Here is a 16468-nt window from a genome sequence, read left to right on the forward strand (position 1 = left end):
AGCCTTGATAAGACCTTATCTGGACTATTGTTCCCAGTTACGGGCGCCAGGGTTTCTTCGTAATGGGGAGGAAGTGAAGAGGATCCAGAGACGAGTGACCAAGATGATAGCAGGTCTGTGGAATGAACCTTATGAGAATAGGTTGAAGATTTGTGGGTTGCAAAAATTGGTCGATAGGCGGAAAAGGGAAGATATGATTGAGACATTCAAATTACTAAAGGGATTCTATAAGATTAATCCAGAAGATATTTTGAAAATAGGACTGGTGGTGGGAGGACTAGGGGCCATGCATGGAAGCTGGGCAAGAATGTGGTTAACAAGGGTGTTAAAGCTAGGTGTTTTACTTGGAGAGTGGTAAATCAGTGGAATAAGCTACCAGAGTCTGTGGTGGGTGCTACGACCGTGAATGAGTTCAAGGCAAGGTATGATAGATACTGTGTGAATGTCGAATAGTTGTTCTTGACATGATGGTAGATCTCCCTCGATGAGTCTGTCGACTCCTTGGAGTTGCCCGGAATAATAATAATAATAATAATAATAATAATAATAATAATAATAATAATAATAATAATAATAATACTTGCATAGATCTTGCCAGGAACACTCAGTAGGGAAATACCTCTGTAATTCTCACATTCGGGTTTATTTCCCTTTTTATATTTGGGTACTATGAGAGCTCTACTCCAATCGTCGGGATTCGTCCCTCTGTCCAGGCTTTCTGAATTATGCAGTGTAGCCACTGTAAGACTCTCATACCACCATACTTCAGTATTTCTGGTCGAATGTCATCTACACCTGCGGCCTTTCCACATTTCAAGCATTTGATGGCTTTTTCTACTTCAAGTATGGATATGTATTCCTGACTGCATGCCTGGTCAGTGTTTTTTACCACTGTGCTGTCATCAATGTTTGTTTGATTTAGCAGTCTTTCAAAGTAATTACTCCATACTTTAAGGATATCTTTTCTCCCGTTTTCATGTCACCTTTATCATATCTAACTCCTTTTAAAGCACTCTTTCCTCCAGTTCTAAGCTTCTTCAACAACCACAGAATATCTTGCCACCTTTTTGATATTTATTTTCTATGTTCTTGCAAAGTCCTCCCATGACTTTTGTTTAGCTAGTTTTACACAGTGTTTAGCATTCTTGCATTTGTGTCTGTATTCTCTAAGAGCACAAGCTGACTTATTTGACAGGAACATTTGATATGCTTTCTTCTTTTCCTTCACTGCCTCTTTAACTTCCTGTGTCCACCAGGGAGTTCTGATTTTTTTATCCTTACACACAACCTCACCACATGCCTCTCTGGCAGAATCAACCAATGTTTTCTTCAGAGTTTGCCACTGAATCTCCAAGGTTTGATTCCTGTTCTCATACTCTTTCATTTTTTCTTCAATAATCTTTGTTTATTTTAGTCTAGAGTTCACATCTGAGAGCTGCTCAACTTTAATTCGCTTTAAAACTTTCTTACATGTTATTCTTTTCATGAAATTCAATTTTATCCTGCTCAATACTAAATACTGATCACTTCCAATTTCAAATCCTCTGTACACTCTGGTGTCCTGCACCAGGGAGAAAACATCACTATCAACAATAACATAGTCAATGAGACTTTTCTTATTCCTTGCCTCTTCTCGCCATATGAATTTGTGCACATTTTTATGTTGGAACATGGTGTTAGTAATAATCAGTCCATGTCCTGAGCATAAATCCAACAGATATTTGCCATTATTATTAGCTTTGCTCTTTTCTCCAAATTTTTGCAAAATATTTTTGTATGTCTCTCAATCATTTCCTACTCTGCTATTTAGATCCCCCAACAAGGACCAACTTTTCCTTTTTCATTGTGTTAGCTACTTTTTCTAAAGGTTCAAAAAATTCCTCCACTTCTACCTTAGTAGACCCTTCTTTGGGACCATAGGCACAAATAAGTCTCACTGTCCAATTCCCTATTCTCATATTTGCCCACATTACTCTACTTGAGACTGACTGCCATTCAAGAAGATTAGCCTCGTATTTTGTGTTGAATACTATTACTACTCCTTCTTTTCCTTGATTGTCATTGCCTGAATATAACATTTTGTATTTATTGCTGAGAAAGATCTCACCAGTTTTTGTTTCAATCACCCCGATTATGTCGATCTCGTACTTATCTTGTTTCTCAGCTAGCTCCATTTCTTTGCCATTTAGACTTCTTATGTTGATAGTACTGATCTTTAACTCTGGTGATGTTGAGTTTGGGTTTGTTTTCAGATTTTTTCCAGTAGCTGACTCTTCGCTGTTCGCCGTGGTTCCCTGGCGAAAACAACAGAGCCTTCTTTAACCGGGCCACGCCCCAGCCGGCATGAAATTTTGTCATGCTGTACCATCAATTTTTATTTGGTTTAACCAATAAGAATGCAATTTGGTCGGCTAAACCATAAATTGCCATCCCATCCTCGTTCGGTCAGTATCCAAGTAGATACCCATCAGTCTGCACCACGAGAAGCTGAGGATTGGACATTAGGTCAGAAGTCTGGTCGGTTCTCCGCATTCCTTTAAAGACTATGTGGAGGTCTCCTCTCAGTTATACAGCTTTTACCCTTAAGCATCCCCCATAACCTACAAAATTAAATAAATTATGAGTTGTTTGTTTCCCAGATAGGATTTTATTTCTTTACAAATAACACGGTAGTTTGCAGATGCATTTTTTAAAAATCTGCAACAACGTTCTTAATGCTCGAAATTTGAATCAGGTGGTTTGAAAATCTCAATTTTTTTTTCTGTGTTGAAAAGCTTAATCAAGCCCTTTGAGAGTGAAGAAACGAACAGAAATTTTAGATATAAAATTTTCTTCCTCAGCTTCTCCATATTTCAAGGAGGTCTTTGATCTCCAAAGGAGGTGTTTGATCCCCATTGTCTGCTTGAAACAGATCAGTGATGTCAGTTGTAAAAACCTGAAGCTGCAATTGGAACGACCACTTCAGTTTCAGAACCCTGACTCTGTACATCGACATTAAGCTATCGCTCGGGAAATATATATATGAAGGCAACAAAGAAAATCAAACGCGTGCTAAAGCAAGAGATTGTATCCAAGGATACTGAATCGGTATCCAAGGATACTGAATCGGTATCCAAGGATACTGTCTCTTGTTTTAGCACACGTAAAAGAACACCCTGTAGAAACAACTTAAGAAATCGCGAAATATTACACTTTCTATTTGCATTGCTTATAAAGTACATGAAAAAAACAACAACACATAAATGTCATGTATAGGTTCAACATCAACAAAGAGTTTTCTCTGGCGTTCCAAAGAAGTCCTGCTTATGCAAGCATACAACACGATATTAATCCGATAACTAATTAACTCACAATAAATTAAAATCCATGACATTGGGAACCTTACAATACATAGAAACTAATCATCTAACAATTTGCCTTCTACATTCTAATGTAGATGATAATACTTGAAACTTCAACCATCGCGCAAACAGATTATCTTGGAATCGTCTTCATAGCAGCTATAAACTGAGGCAGTCACATAATCCACATACAAAACAAAATGAGAATAATAACGAGCAAATACAGACACATGCAAATCATAGATGACTTATAGTTTTTGTGTGAAATTATTGTAAGGTATGCATTAATAACATATGCATTCTGTGCTGACTACAAACTAAATAGGATAACATGACTGCTATACAAAATAGCAAACTGATTTTCGGGGATCAAAGAAGTGACGCTATCTGTTTGTCATAATGCAATGATAGAATGTAGATACTTACAATGAAACGCTTGTGCCACCAGAGAATGATGTTAAAACGCTACTTCATCGTTAATTATATAATAACCTCTCAGAAAAATTGATCTCGTTTGTTAGGTTTAGATGACATTCAAAAAAAAAGAAAAAAAGTTTTTTTTGTTTTTTTGATGTAAAGAAGTCTTCTAGTTGTATAATGCATAATGAAATCTTTATGCATAATGAAATCTTCCAGTTGCTTATGCAACTGGAAGATTTCTTGACATAAAATATTCTACAATATTTTCCATCAATGGATTTTTCACTAATTTCCTAGACAACGCTACTGCTGGCATAAATAAAGATGAGTCATTTCAATCAATAAAAAATACCATTCAGTGCATGAGAGTTATCAACATCATTGCAGAAAAAGACATGGCCCTGATGAACCAATACAACAAATTGCCCACTAATGATGATACCAGAAATAGTTTCTTTTGTTAGTCGTTATTTACTGAATGGGAAAAGTACCCCTACCGCAAGAAAATAGATTTTTAAACTAAAAAGGGCAAATTGCATAATTTTTTGGAAGCGATATTAAAAACTAACTATCGCGTCCCCCTAAATATGCTCTAAATCGTTTTAAATTTTCATATTTTTTTTTTTTTTTTAATTATTATCGCAAAAGAAATGAGCAAGTGCCTCTGGGACTATAGAGAAGTGACATGTAATAAGAATAATTATATACAAATGCATGTGTAGCCTTGTAGCAATGATCATTTTATAGACCGCCAGAACAAAGACTATTACAGGTTTGATTTTAGATGCCGACTTGAGAAACTTTTATATGGACTTTTTTTCAGAGTTGATGGAAATAGTATGAGTTCTATGGTCGATTTTCCTGAGATGTTGAGTTAAACCAGAGTTTCTGGGAGAAACCTCCCTCACTCTTTCATACCAGAGCTCGCCTAATTCTGGAATTAGCTAAAAAAGTTCTAGAAAGAATTCTTCTGGTTGGCAACTAAAATCAAACCAAACTGAGCTTCTGGTTGTTCAGCATCATGGAACTAGAAATGTCACCGCAAAGATAAGACGCCCGACTTAGAATTCTGTTTAGACATAGGCACAAAGAACTTTCATGAGGGACTTTCAACTGAAGTTGAGTTAGCTGTTCTCATTATTGAATAGCATGGTTTTTCTTCCCAGAAACTCGCATATTTCATCTAACAAAACAGACAAACTTGCCTGAAAAACACACATAATTAATCTATCGTAATTCAAAATAACTCAGCCCAGTGCAGTTGAGATAAATGCATTGATCCAAGAATCTCTGCGGGATAGAAACTCAAAGTTCTACCATAGCCTATAGAGAACATAATAATAAGTGCCATCAATGAAACTTTAACTAAAGTGTGAAGAGTCAATGCTAAAATGATTGCAGTGACCTCTCAAATATACAACGGTATTTGGAATATAGAACTCATATGGAAAGTAACATGATATGCATCAGGTCTAGTTCCATGATTTTACCTGCCATCTAAACAACTGCGCGCCCGCGCGCGCGCGTGTGTGTATGGTTGATATACCACATTACGCTCATGATTAATAGCTATAACAGTGTGTTTGTGAACAAAATCATTGATAGTATGCTCTTCTGGAGAGAGTTCAAGGTGGATCATCAGTTGCACAAACATGATGTTAAATCCTCTTCGTACTGGGAATGAAAGTTGCTTTTAATCACTAACGATAAATATGATGATGAATTCGCTAACGCTTTTTATTCCCCAGAAGGAGTAGACAAGGCCATTTTAGATCTAACTACTCTGTAGGTTAAGTGGTGGGCGAAACTCATGTTAGCAAGTTAGTTAGCACAGTAGTCAGTACTAACTCAAGAAAACTAGTGGGCAGCGCTTTTACCCTTAGTCTATCACAGAATAGCTGTCCAAAGACTATTAGTAACTTCAGTTAGCATCCAGGGAGAAGAGTACGGCAGATACCTGCCGCCATCTCGTGGTCCCAGACCTTAGCACTATATATTATTATTATTATTATTATTATTATTATCATTATCGCGGGAGGACACACCTATAACTGTCTCAATCACTACACCGAACCTCTACTACGAATCATCTCCATCAACGCCATCTACAGCCCACCTCCACCACTACCACAACTAGTATTTTTTGTCTGTAAATTGCGTGTGTTCTGAAGGGCCGATTTGTCTGTATGCGGGATGAAAAACCCGAGTTTCCGGGAGAAAAAACCCTGCTACCTCCGTATGAGATGGGCTAACTCACCTCCGATTAAAATCGTCCAGATAAAGATTCCTCCCGTCGCGATGAGAATCGAACTTAGGCCTGTTCCAATCGAAGGGCGCAATGTACCGTTGTTCTTCCAATTGCGCTACGTAGTTTGTTAAAACGTGAATCCCAGAGTCTATTCTCCCTAGTTTATGGGAGAAAAAAACATCTTAACCTTACTACAGATCGACTAACTGGAGAATCAATCAAAGAAATGCTTAGAAAAAGTGCTCCCATCCCCAAAAAAGCTTTAAACCTATAAAACATTAGAAAAACTGATAGGTAAGCATTTCTTAATTATTATTTTTAATTTTATATATATTTTTAACTTTTTAATTATTTGTACATAATCAAGAAACCTCCTCTAGAGACCAGACATGGAACTTTTTCAAGCCGGTTCAGTCTTCCAATAAATGGGGCGATTTTCTCACATCGGGCGATGAAATTCAGTTCCAGCCTAAAGACAATCATAAACAGGATCAGGACCGTTATTATGGTATATGCAACCCCTAGGGAAGCTCTATTTTTTCGCCCTTAAAATCAAGAAAGTATGTAAAATAATGAAAAAAAAAATTTATGTATTTTTATGGTTGAGATATAATTTTGTCTTTTTTGCCACTCTGCAAACTTACCGCTTCTAGGCATTGCCCTAATTGCTTAACGAGTTACGACAGCACTGTCTATGACCATACATTCGATCCTGCAGTCTGTTGGTTGGAGAGTGGGAGACATTAATCTGATTGATGAAATGTTCATCTAGAAGATGAACTCAAGAAATTTTTTATAAATCAGTGCAAAGTTGAGATTGTTTTAGTATTGATTTGTGCTGAACATTTTTGACAGATTCTGTTTACCCTGTTTTTTTTAAGAAGTATTCGATATGGCCACATAAACTATATAACTTTATGAAATATGTTATTTAGTAGATAAGTAATCGTTCAAATAGTAAAGATCTTTTGAATGATGCAGATAACGTTCTGTATATTGAGCATCTTTTAAATGAATTTTTGTAGACGATAACAACCGTCAAATGAAAGAGAAAAAAAAAGGTAATTATATGACACAAAATTAATTGAACGATGAAAATTATATTTAATCCTTGCAGATATCCTATATTAATTAATTCCTCATATTTTCGAAACCAAATATTATTCCATGTGGTAATAATAGTTATTTTGATTGGGGAATAACAGGGATTCTCGATAACATATTAGGGATATACGTACGTGAATGCAGACTGTGCTAGGTAAGGTAGAGCTATAACTACATTGGAACTCCTGTGTACGAGTGTATTATTGTGTGGTTGTTTTCCCTTGTACAGTATTAGCCGTTATCCCAGTTAATCTCTGTAGAGTAAATAAACCTTTCAGAAAAATGATGTCAAGATCAATACGCGCTGAAACTCGGAGTCGCGCGAAAGATGACATTAAAAGGGTTATGCAAGCCATCGACAAAGTGAGAAAATGGTGCGTCAGGGTTACTTTAAAATGTTTGGGAACTATTTCATTGATATTTTTGAGCAGTACAAATAAAATTATTATTCTCTGATATAAATTAAAAGAAAATGGCAAGCACGAATTTTTGTTTACCCGTTTTTTTGTTTGTTTTTAATGAATTATAGATACAGATCTAACAAAATCTTATATTTTCTGATATCTATAATATGTACATTCTTTTTATTTTAATTACCATGTTGTGCCCTTGAAATAGTTTATCACTTCATCGTTCATTGAATATTTAAACGGCATTCGCTTGAATGTGACGCCCGCATTTTTTTTTTTTTTTTTTTGTGTGTGTGTGTACTTTTTCCTGCCCTTTCCCATGCCCAACATGTTCAGGCAGATTTGTTTGGGTGTTTTTCCGAGAGCACTTGCTCTCCTTAAGTGGGGGAGGGGGGGGGATGCTTTATGCCACTTGGCTGTGTATCTTGTGTATCAACTGATATCGCAAAAATCATGACCAATGTAATACCTTTTGTTTCAAGAAGGAAGAAAAATCGATATGTAAAAATAAATGAAGTAGAATACCGCTCAAAGTAATGGCAGTGGTTATAATTTAGGATCCCTAAATGCAGAACCCGAATATAACTGTTTTTATAAATTAGATGAAATTTTTAAAATTATATTTGTTATCTGTTAAGTAACATGTTGCATCATATGTATGATGTCATAGATGTTCTGGTACATCATTTGCAGTAATATAAGTAACACTGCAGGAAGGCATTTGTTGAAGTTATTTTATTGACTATGAGTAAATCAACATAGTCAATGCCACGTTAGAAAAAGAAAAAAAAGTTCTACCCTCAAACAAATTTTTAGCAAAATTATATTCTGTATGTGGGCAACAAAAGGACTTTTAATTGGCAAGGGAGGACAACAGCTTGAAACCATATACTTAACCTAATGATATAAACAAAATATGGAGCAACATTTTCAAGTTATATTTTACAACCTGAAAATATTCTGTTCTGTTACTTTATTCAGCCATAGATAATATTGTGTTCTCAAAATCTACACATTTTCTGTATGAAATGATAATTCCCCAATTCATTAATCAATAAAGATAAAATATGCCATGAATCAATTACCCACCAGGTTGTGGTGGGTGGCTTTCCAGTTGTTCTTGACATGATGTTAGGGCCTCCCTCGATGAGTGTCGACTCCTTGGAGTTGCCCATAATAATAATAATAATAACAACCTGACAGTTCATCTTTCTGTAAGCAGTTTTCACTTTTTTTATATATTATTTTATTTTATATTAGGAGAGAGGGTTGGAGTGCTGAATTCCCACCCATCCTCAACAAGTCTGGATAGGACTTTAAAAAATGGTAGAAAAAAAAAAACAAAAAAAACAGATAATGATGATGATTTCACCATTACCTGTATATTTACCTGACATTTCATCATTACCACAGGTAATGATGAAATGTTTATCATAAGGATTTACAAGTTCTCCTGTTAGTGCTGGTATTGTTTTGGTCTTATGCAGAACACTTTTATTGTTTGCTATTCACAAACTTCTTCTTCTGCAGCTTTTCCCACTCAAGTAGGGTCACTGTATGATCACATATTACTATTCACAAACTATATTTAATAAATCCATGCTAAAAATGTGTTAAATCTAAATTTAGTAGATTTGTTTTTTCAGATTATCATTTAAAAGGCAAATAACTTTAGAATGATGACACTTTTATTTAATATTTTTATAAATTTTATATTTAACTTAATTCTGGTCAAGCAGATTAGAGAGTCTGTTAAACTAGTAGATTTGATTTAATTAATTCAGTTAATATGAACATAATGAATGTTTTTGAATCATGATAAATGACCATGGATACTTAAAGATCAACTTTAATTTTTAATTTATAAAGCTGGTAAAAATTTTGTCACTAAAAATTTCAAGGTTAATTAATAAGTCCTTTGGGGTACCAAGTGCAAGTTTGTAAGATAATATACTAGCGTTGGTTTGATCAGTTTTGATAATTCAATACAGGGATTTGGGGATCAAATGAGAGTAGCCATTCACAAATGTGATTTATAATGTTTTTTCCCCCCCTTTCTTACAGTAAATGTATTTTTTGTTGTGGTTCATTTATTTATTTTGTAAATGTAGGCTTATAACCTTTCTTGTGTGCGATACTTATAAAAGGAAAAAATCTCTGATGGCTTATTTTTTATGATGGAGGGAGGTATTTCCATAATCAATAATAATCATAAATTACTTGAGGTTTCCAGTAATTACTTGAGATGTCCTGATGAGTTCTTCTGGTTAGTTGCATCTCCCAAATTCTCAGGGTAAATTCATATAATGTATAACATATCCCTTAAAATCCAATATCCATATTGGATTTTACCCATTTTATGGGATGCTGTCAGCATTTTCTTAATTTTCCATTTTTTTTTTTTTTTTTTAATTCTTGTAAAAACTGCATTGAATCTGTCATAATTCATTAATTCTTGAATTTGAACTAAGGATTGAAATTTTTTTAATTTTGCTCCATGCCTTTTACGAAATCCTAAATAAGTTTTAATCTTCTTTGGAGATTAACAAGATTTTTATGTGGAATTATTTTATTTTATTTAATTTTCCTAACTTTGCACTGAAAACAGTGCTACATGCTATGATCCCACATGTAGGACTATAAGAGACTCAAGTTCTCAACACTTCTATGCTATCCAACTCTATACCTGGGGATTCAAGAAGTCCTTCATGCAGTACTAGAGTTTAGCTTGGTTGTCCCATTCATATAGAAAACAGTGGTACTCTGTGTACTTTAATTGCATTCTAATAAATCACAAATGTGTTAGTTGATAGTGTTCATATTCTATGCACTTTAGAAATTATATCATTTTTATGATTCCCTTATTTGTACTGAATGACCAATGGGAACTGAAGGAATTATGTTGCTATTATGGAAGAGGACTGCTTTAAAATTTAATTTTCATGGATCAGTGAATATTTTGTTCTTATAATTTGTGTCGATGTTTGAGAATAGCCATGGAGGCCATTTATAGCCATAATAGTTAAGGTTTAATTTTCTAAATACAATTAATGAACTTTTTTGTGATTATAAAATACTATAATATATTAATAATAGCTATTATTAGTATAGTATCCATTCCAACATATTACAGTTACCATTTGGAGATATGAAACCTATTTGGCTTGCCCTTTGCTTGCATGAACTAAATTGTTCAGTTCTGCTGGTATAATATGATGTAGTTCAGTTTGACATATAGGAGTTAATACTGGATCATTACCAGGAACAACTTTATTATTTTCTTTGACTTGTTACTTTCTTTGAAAATGTTATATATTTCAGGTGGTACTAGAATGGGAAGATAAATGTGTTGGGCAGAATGTCTTATTGCTGATAAATTTGGATATTGTTATTATCAGAAACTTCTAGGATGTCCAGGACTCATCAAAAGAAGCCATACATCACCCATGCCAGATGTCATACCTTCTCTTAAACTCATTCACACTAAATGCACACATCATTTCTGCTGGCAAACTGTGCCACTCACTCACTGCTTTGTGCAAGAAAATTCAGTCTCTCATACCTTTCTTAACTGTATACAACCTCAACTTCCACAGATATTCCCCTTGTGCTCTCTTTACCTTCCATATAACAAAAAATTTCATCAATCAATATTCTGTAAGAAGTTTATAGGCTTCTTATTATGTCCCTCTTTCTCCTACTTATCAGTGTGTGCTGTCCACATGCTCTTAATCTGTCCTCATAATCTACATTTCATAATTCTAATATAATTTTTAACTATTCTTTGCAGTTCCATAGCTTCTTTATTCCTTCATAACTATGAAGTTGTGTTAAAGTCTTGTAAAGAGACAAAATTATTTCCTTATCTTTGCACATCAGTGTTAATTTCAGCTTCCCAATTATTTTCTGATTGTATTTGCTATTTTGCAGTGTGAACTTCAACTTTCTATCCACCATTACTCCAAACATAGTCCCACTATTATAATATGCATTTTGAAATCTCATCATGCCAAAGTATATAACTGTAACTTACTAATATTGAATTGACAGCCATTATCATTTGTTCACAGTTCTGGTCTATTCCAGTCATTCTGTAAGTGCTGTATCAGTAGCATTCTGATTGCACCTCCTATCTTTGCATCATCATCCACAAACAATTGAAAATATCCTGTCAGGTCCTTTCCAATATCATTAATGTAGATTGAACAATAATGATGTTAGGACTGATTCCTGGGATGAACCACTGGCAACTACCATAAGTCTGGAAGATTCAAGCTCCCATATACCACTTTCTGATACCTGTCCATCAGCCACCTGCTTATCTAAGTCAGTAGTTTATATTCTGGTCCCATATCCTTTAATTCATGCAACAGCCTTTCTTGTGGTATCCTATCAAATACCTTAGCAAAGTCCAACTGCACCATAGTGTATCTGTTTTCTTTATCCAACTGAGCCATAACATTGTGAAGTATAAGTGGATTGTTCAGACATGGCCTTCTTTCAGGAAATCTGTGCTGTTCCTTGTAATGTATTGCTTATCTGTCATCCCATTTCTGTGTGCAAGTTCTTACCAACTTCTCTAAAATCTTCCACCGCTATAGAGATGCTGATAGGTTAGTAGTTAGGCAGATCAGTAGCTCTAGAGTGGTGGTGAGGATCATTCCTGTGTAATCTTTCATGAACTGAGAATCAAATTATACAAACATGTCAAGGGTGTAACCAATGTTCTGAACACTTTTAGCATATGTGATGATATCGCATTGTTCTATTGCTGAATTTTTATCCAGGTTGCTAGATCTTAGTGATGTGAGCACTCATTATTTGAACAATTGGATCTGCTTCCAAGACCAAGGCTTTGAATTTAGACTAATCTTTATGTCTTGAGTTTGTGCTTAAGATGTTGCTGAGGGTTATAATCCATATTTGGATTGATAACAGCAGCATTATCTGTCAGCATAGATTTGTTGATGAGAGATTGGTAAAATACAATTTCTGCTTATGTTGATAAGGTGACATTGCACTGAATATGAGAGATATGTACAGGTGGTATAATTAGATTTTTTTTTTCAAAGCCTTTGATAGATTGCCACTTATTGTATAGGAGATTGCCTGTCTGATAGGTATCAGCAAGTGTATTCTCAGGGATTTGTTTTGGAATCATTGCTATTTAATTTATATGTTAATGATATCAGGGGAGCTGGATTGAGGATGTGAAGTTATTTGCAGATGATACAAAATTGTAGAAAAATATTAGAAATAGAGCAGTCTTAGCTTTATTGGAGGATTTGAATTAGTCTTAATGTGTAAGGGAGTGCAGCTGCCAGAACAAAGTGCAAAGTTTTAAATATTGGAAAGTAAAGATGGAATGCAAAATATAAACTTAGGAATATTTGTCCTTGTCCACCATCATGGTGGGTATGATGGTTAATGTTTAGAGGAGGAAACATGCTTGTACAGATAATAATAAACTAAATGCATGCAAGCACACCAGCATGAAGGTAAACACGGATTGACTGTAAAAGGGTGGGATTCTATAGTCCTAAGTGGTACTCTCTATGGGTGTAGTGATAGGATTTTGTTGAAGGTCCCATGATGGTCTCCAGGTTTTTTGTAATGTAAGGCAGCCGAATTTGTTTAGATAGAGTGTTGATGTACTGTTTGCAGATTATAGATATAGTCTCTCAGATTTACATCTGCTTCTTCTATAAAAGGAAGTTTTTTGTTTCTGTTGTATCCCATGATCTGTATCTATGACATGGTAATGCTATCCTGGAATGGTTGTAGTGTAGACAATGGACATAGTTTGTTTTCTTCCAGATGGATATTAGCTGTTCATCCAATTTACAAGAGCAAGGGTACTATAGATATTTGGATGATCTTGATTATGCAGCAGATCTTTTGGGAGTGGATAAGGTAACTGTTTTTGGTATGGTTTTAAGCAGGATTATGTGATCACTTTTTAGAATGCATGAAATTTTTTTCTAAGATGTCCTGGATGCAAGAGGTGGCAGTGGACTTATTTTATTCTTGGGATTGAGGGATGGGTTAGGCTTGAGGAATAGGTAGAGAGTTCTCTTGATTTTGGGAATGGAGAAACTATTGACTAAAAAAGTGTCTCAGATGTGATTTCAGGGCAAAGCTAATGTAGTCAGAGCTTATGTACTTAGGTGTTCTAAAATGTTTCCAACATTTAGTCAAGCCAAGAAAATCCTATTCAATATGTTGCAAGTAGAAGAAAGAATAACTATGATGTTAGTTGATGACAGTGGTAGATTGACAGCTGATACAGAGGATGTAGGTCGAAATATTGAATGAGCAGTTTATTAGGCTATTTCATCATGAGAAGCTGGAGTGTAGAGGAGGAATTTCATGCATTCTAAAAAGTGATAACATAATCCTGCTTAAAACCATACCAAAAACAGTTACTTTATCCATTCCCAAAAGATCTGCTCCATAATCAAGATCATCCAGGTGAGTGAGCAGGAGTGATGATAAATTAAGTAAACTCAATATTAATAAGGCAGTAGGACTTAACAATATATCACCATGTGTTTGTACGGAATGCTCCGGTGAATTAATGGCACCCTTAACATACATTTTTAATATGATTCTTACAACAAATCAAATCCCAAAGGAGTCGAAAGCAGGAAAAATTGTACGACATCACAAAAGAATGGGGGGGGGCTACAAGTTATAGGCAAATCTGTGAATCTGAAGTTGGTGTTAAGATGTTAGGGAGGTTGCTGAGTATTAGGATTCAGAATTGGGTTGATAATAGCAGTCTGGGATGGTCAGCATGGGTTTATTAGAGGGAAGGTCATGTTTTGGCAATCTGCTTATGTTCTACAATAAAGTGATGTAGAACATAACACTGGATAGAGGAGGTGCATATATATGGTATATTTCGATTTTATAAAAGGCCTTTGAATGATTGCCACACAAGCTGTTAATTAAATTGAAATGGATGGGATTAAGATTAGTGAGTTTAATGGGTAATTGGCTGCCAGATAGGTATCAGCAAGTTAATATACACCTGTATATGGGAGGGAGGTATCCCAAAAAGAGGAAGTGCACTAGAAGAGTACCACAGGGGTCTTTCTTGATCCATTATTGTTTAACTTGTATGTTTATGATATTGGGACAGGCTTAATTGGAGATATGCAGTTGTTTGCCAATGATATGAAGTTAGGACAAACTATGAAAAGCAGATTTTTTGGCCTTGTAGGAGGATCTCAATAGACTGTGTTGAGTAGGCAAATGAGTGGAGCTATCAGTTTAATGTTGTAGAGTGCACAGTCTTGAAATTTGGTAAACAAGATTGGGATGCAGAGTATGCAATTAATGGTGAAATTTTGATGGAGGTCATCAGGGAGTGATGGTGGACAGACTTAAAGTTCAGTGCCAGATTGTTAAAATTGCAAGAACATCACAACAGGTTATGACAGTGATGAGGAGAACCTTGACATGTAGAAGCAAAGTAGTTATGGTTCTTTTGTATTAAGACCTTGGTCAAGCAATGTGGACTACTGTGCACAGATTTGGTCTCTTGTTTTCAGGGGTATGAGGTTATATTAGAGGGTGTGTAGAGAAGGTTCATTAAGTCAGTTTGAGGTCCATGGAATATGAGATATATGGACAGATTGAGGGAATGCAACTTTCACAGCCTGGTGAATATGGATATGATTGAGATGTATAAGTTCGTGAGGGATTGTTATGAGATTATTTTATATCGTTTCAAGTACAAACAAATTTGGTAAATAAAAAAGAAAGTCAGCTTTTTTGAAAACTTTTCTGTTATTCCAACTCTGATTTATGTGGACGGAGCTTGATTATTCCTTTGTTACCACCTTCTTTAGTGACAAATCACAGCATGACAGCCACACCCACTATTATCATGTGTGCATCATGCATTTTTTAACTGAGCATAGGTGGGCCACTTTTATTTTTCTGTTGAAAAACAAACGTCTGCCATTGTGTTTTAGGCATTATTTGGATTAACATTTACAGTTGTTTTAGAATTAGATTGGTGAATCTATTTGTTTGAACATATATATATATATATATATATATATATATTTACATAAAGCGAGAGTTCCTTGGTGTATGAAAAATATTTTAGGGATTCCACCATAGTGAAAAGTCTGGGAATCACTGTAGTAAAGGGAGACAAGGATGGAACACGAGGCCATCCCTGCAAAGTATATAAGAAGGGTGTGAGCAAGTTCTTTGCTTGGAGAATAGTTGGTGAGTGGAATGCATTGTTTGAAAGTGTGGTGAGTGTAAGAACTGAATGGGTTTAAGGTGTGGTTAGATTATCTTTTTGCGAGAGAGAGTGTGAACTACCTGCAGTGGGTCTTTTGACTCCATCGAGGTCTGGTGTTAATAATATTTATTATTATCTGACCTCCATGGAGTCAGAGACTCATCTTGGAAAGTATACTTTATCACACACAAAGCTCATCCAACCATGCCTTAAACTGATTCATTCAACAACACTCAACACACTCAGGCAATGCATTCCACTCACCAATCACTCTCCATGTAAAGGACCTGCTCATGTCATCCTTATACAGTTTCTTTGAAAGTTTATTTTTCACTTGGTTAGACTATAATAAATTTAGTTTAATCGTTTATCCAAGTGTGAGCAAACAAAGTTTGTGCCTGAAAATATCTTCAGGACTGAGGTAAGGTAGTACAACACCAGGAAACTCGCAGCAAAGGTGGATCAAGCTCTCAACTCCTTGTCTCAGTATCTCCCATAATGCACAGCACATCTCCTTGTGGACATGTATTCTGCTATGCATTAAGGGAAGGGCCACTACCCATACCGGTTTCGACCTTTATTGAGGTCTTGTCAGTGGGAGCCAGGCCCAGAGTGGAGATACTAAGGCAGAAGCAATAGGAGAGGTCATCCTTACCTATAGGAGTTGCCAAAAGGTGTGCCA

The 16468-nt window shown here is 35.4% G+C and overlaps 1 protein-coding gene across 1 annotated transcript in view; it reads left to right on the forward strand.

Annotated features, from left to right (window-relative positions):
- Positions 1–7283: 7283 nt before the first annotated feature.
- Positions 7284–16468, forward strand: part of BCL7-like (chromatin remodeling complex subunit BCL7B-like protein) — a 124385-nt gene continuing 115200 nt past the window's right edge. Inside the window, exon 1 of the mRNA XM_090406328.1 lies at positions 7284–7487. Coding sequence (XP_090262454.1) covers positions 7396–7487 — 92 coding nt within the window. The 5' untranslated portion in view covers positions 7284–7395. The remainder of the gene's footprint in view (positions 7488–16468) is intronic.

Source organism: Typopeltis vanoorti, chromosome 16 (genome assembly GCF_054136105.1).
Source record: "Typopeltis vanoorti isolate ZY-2024b chromosome 16, IOZ_Tvanoo_1.0, whole genome shotgun sequence".
NCBI lineage: Eukaryota > Metazoa > Arthropoda > Arachnida > Uropygi > Thelyphonidae > Typopeltis > Typopeltis vanoorti.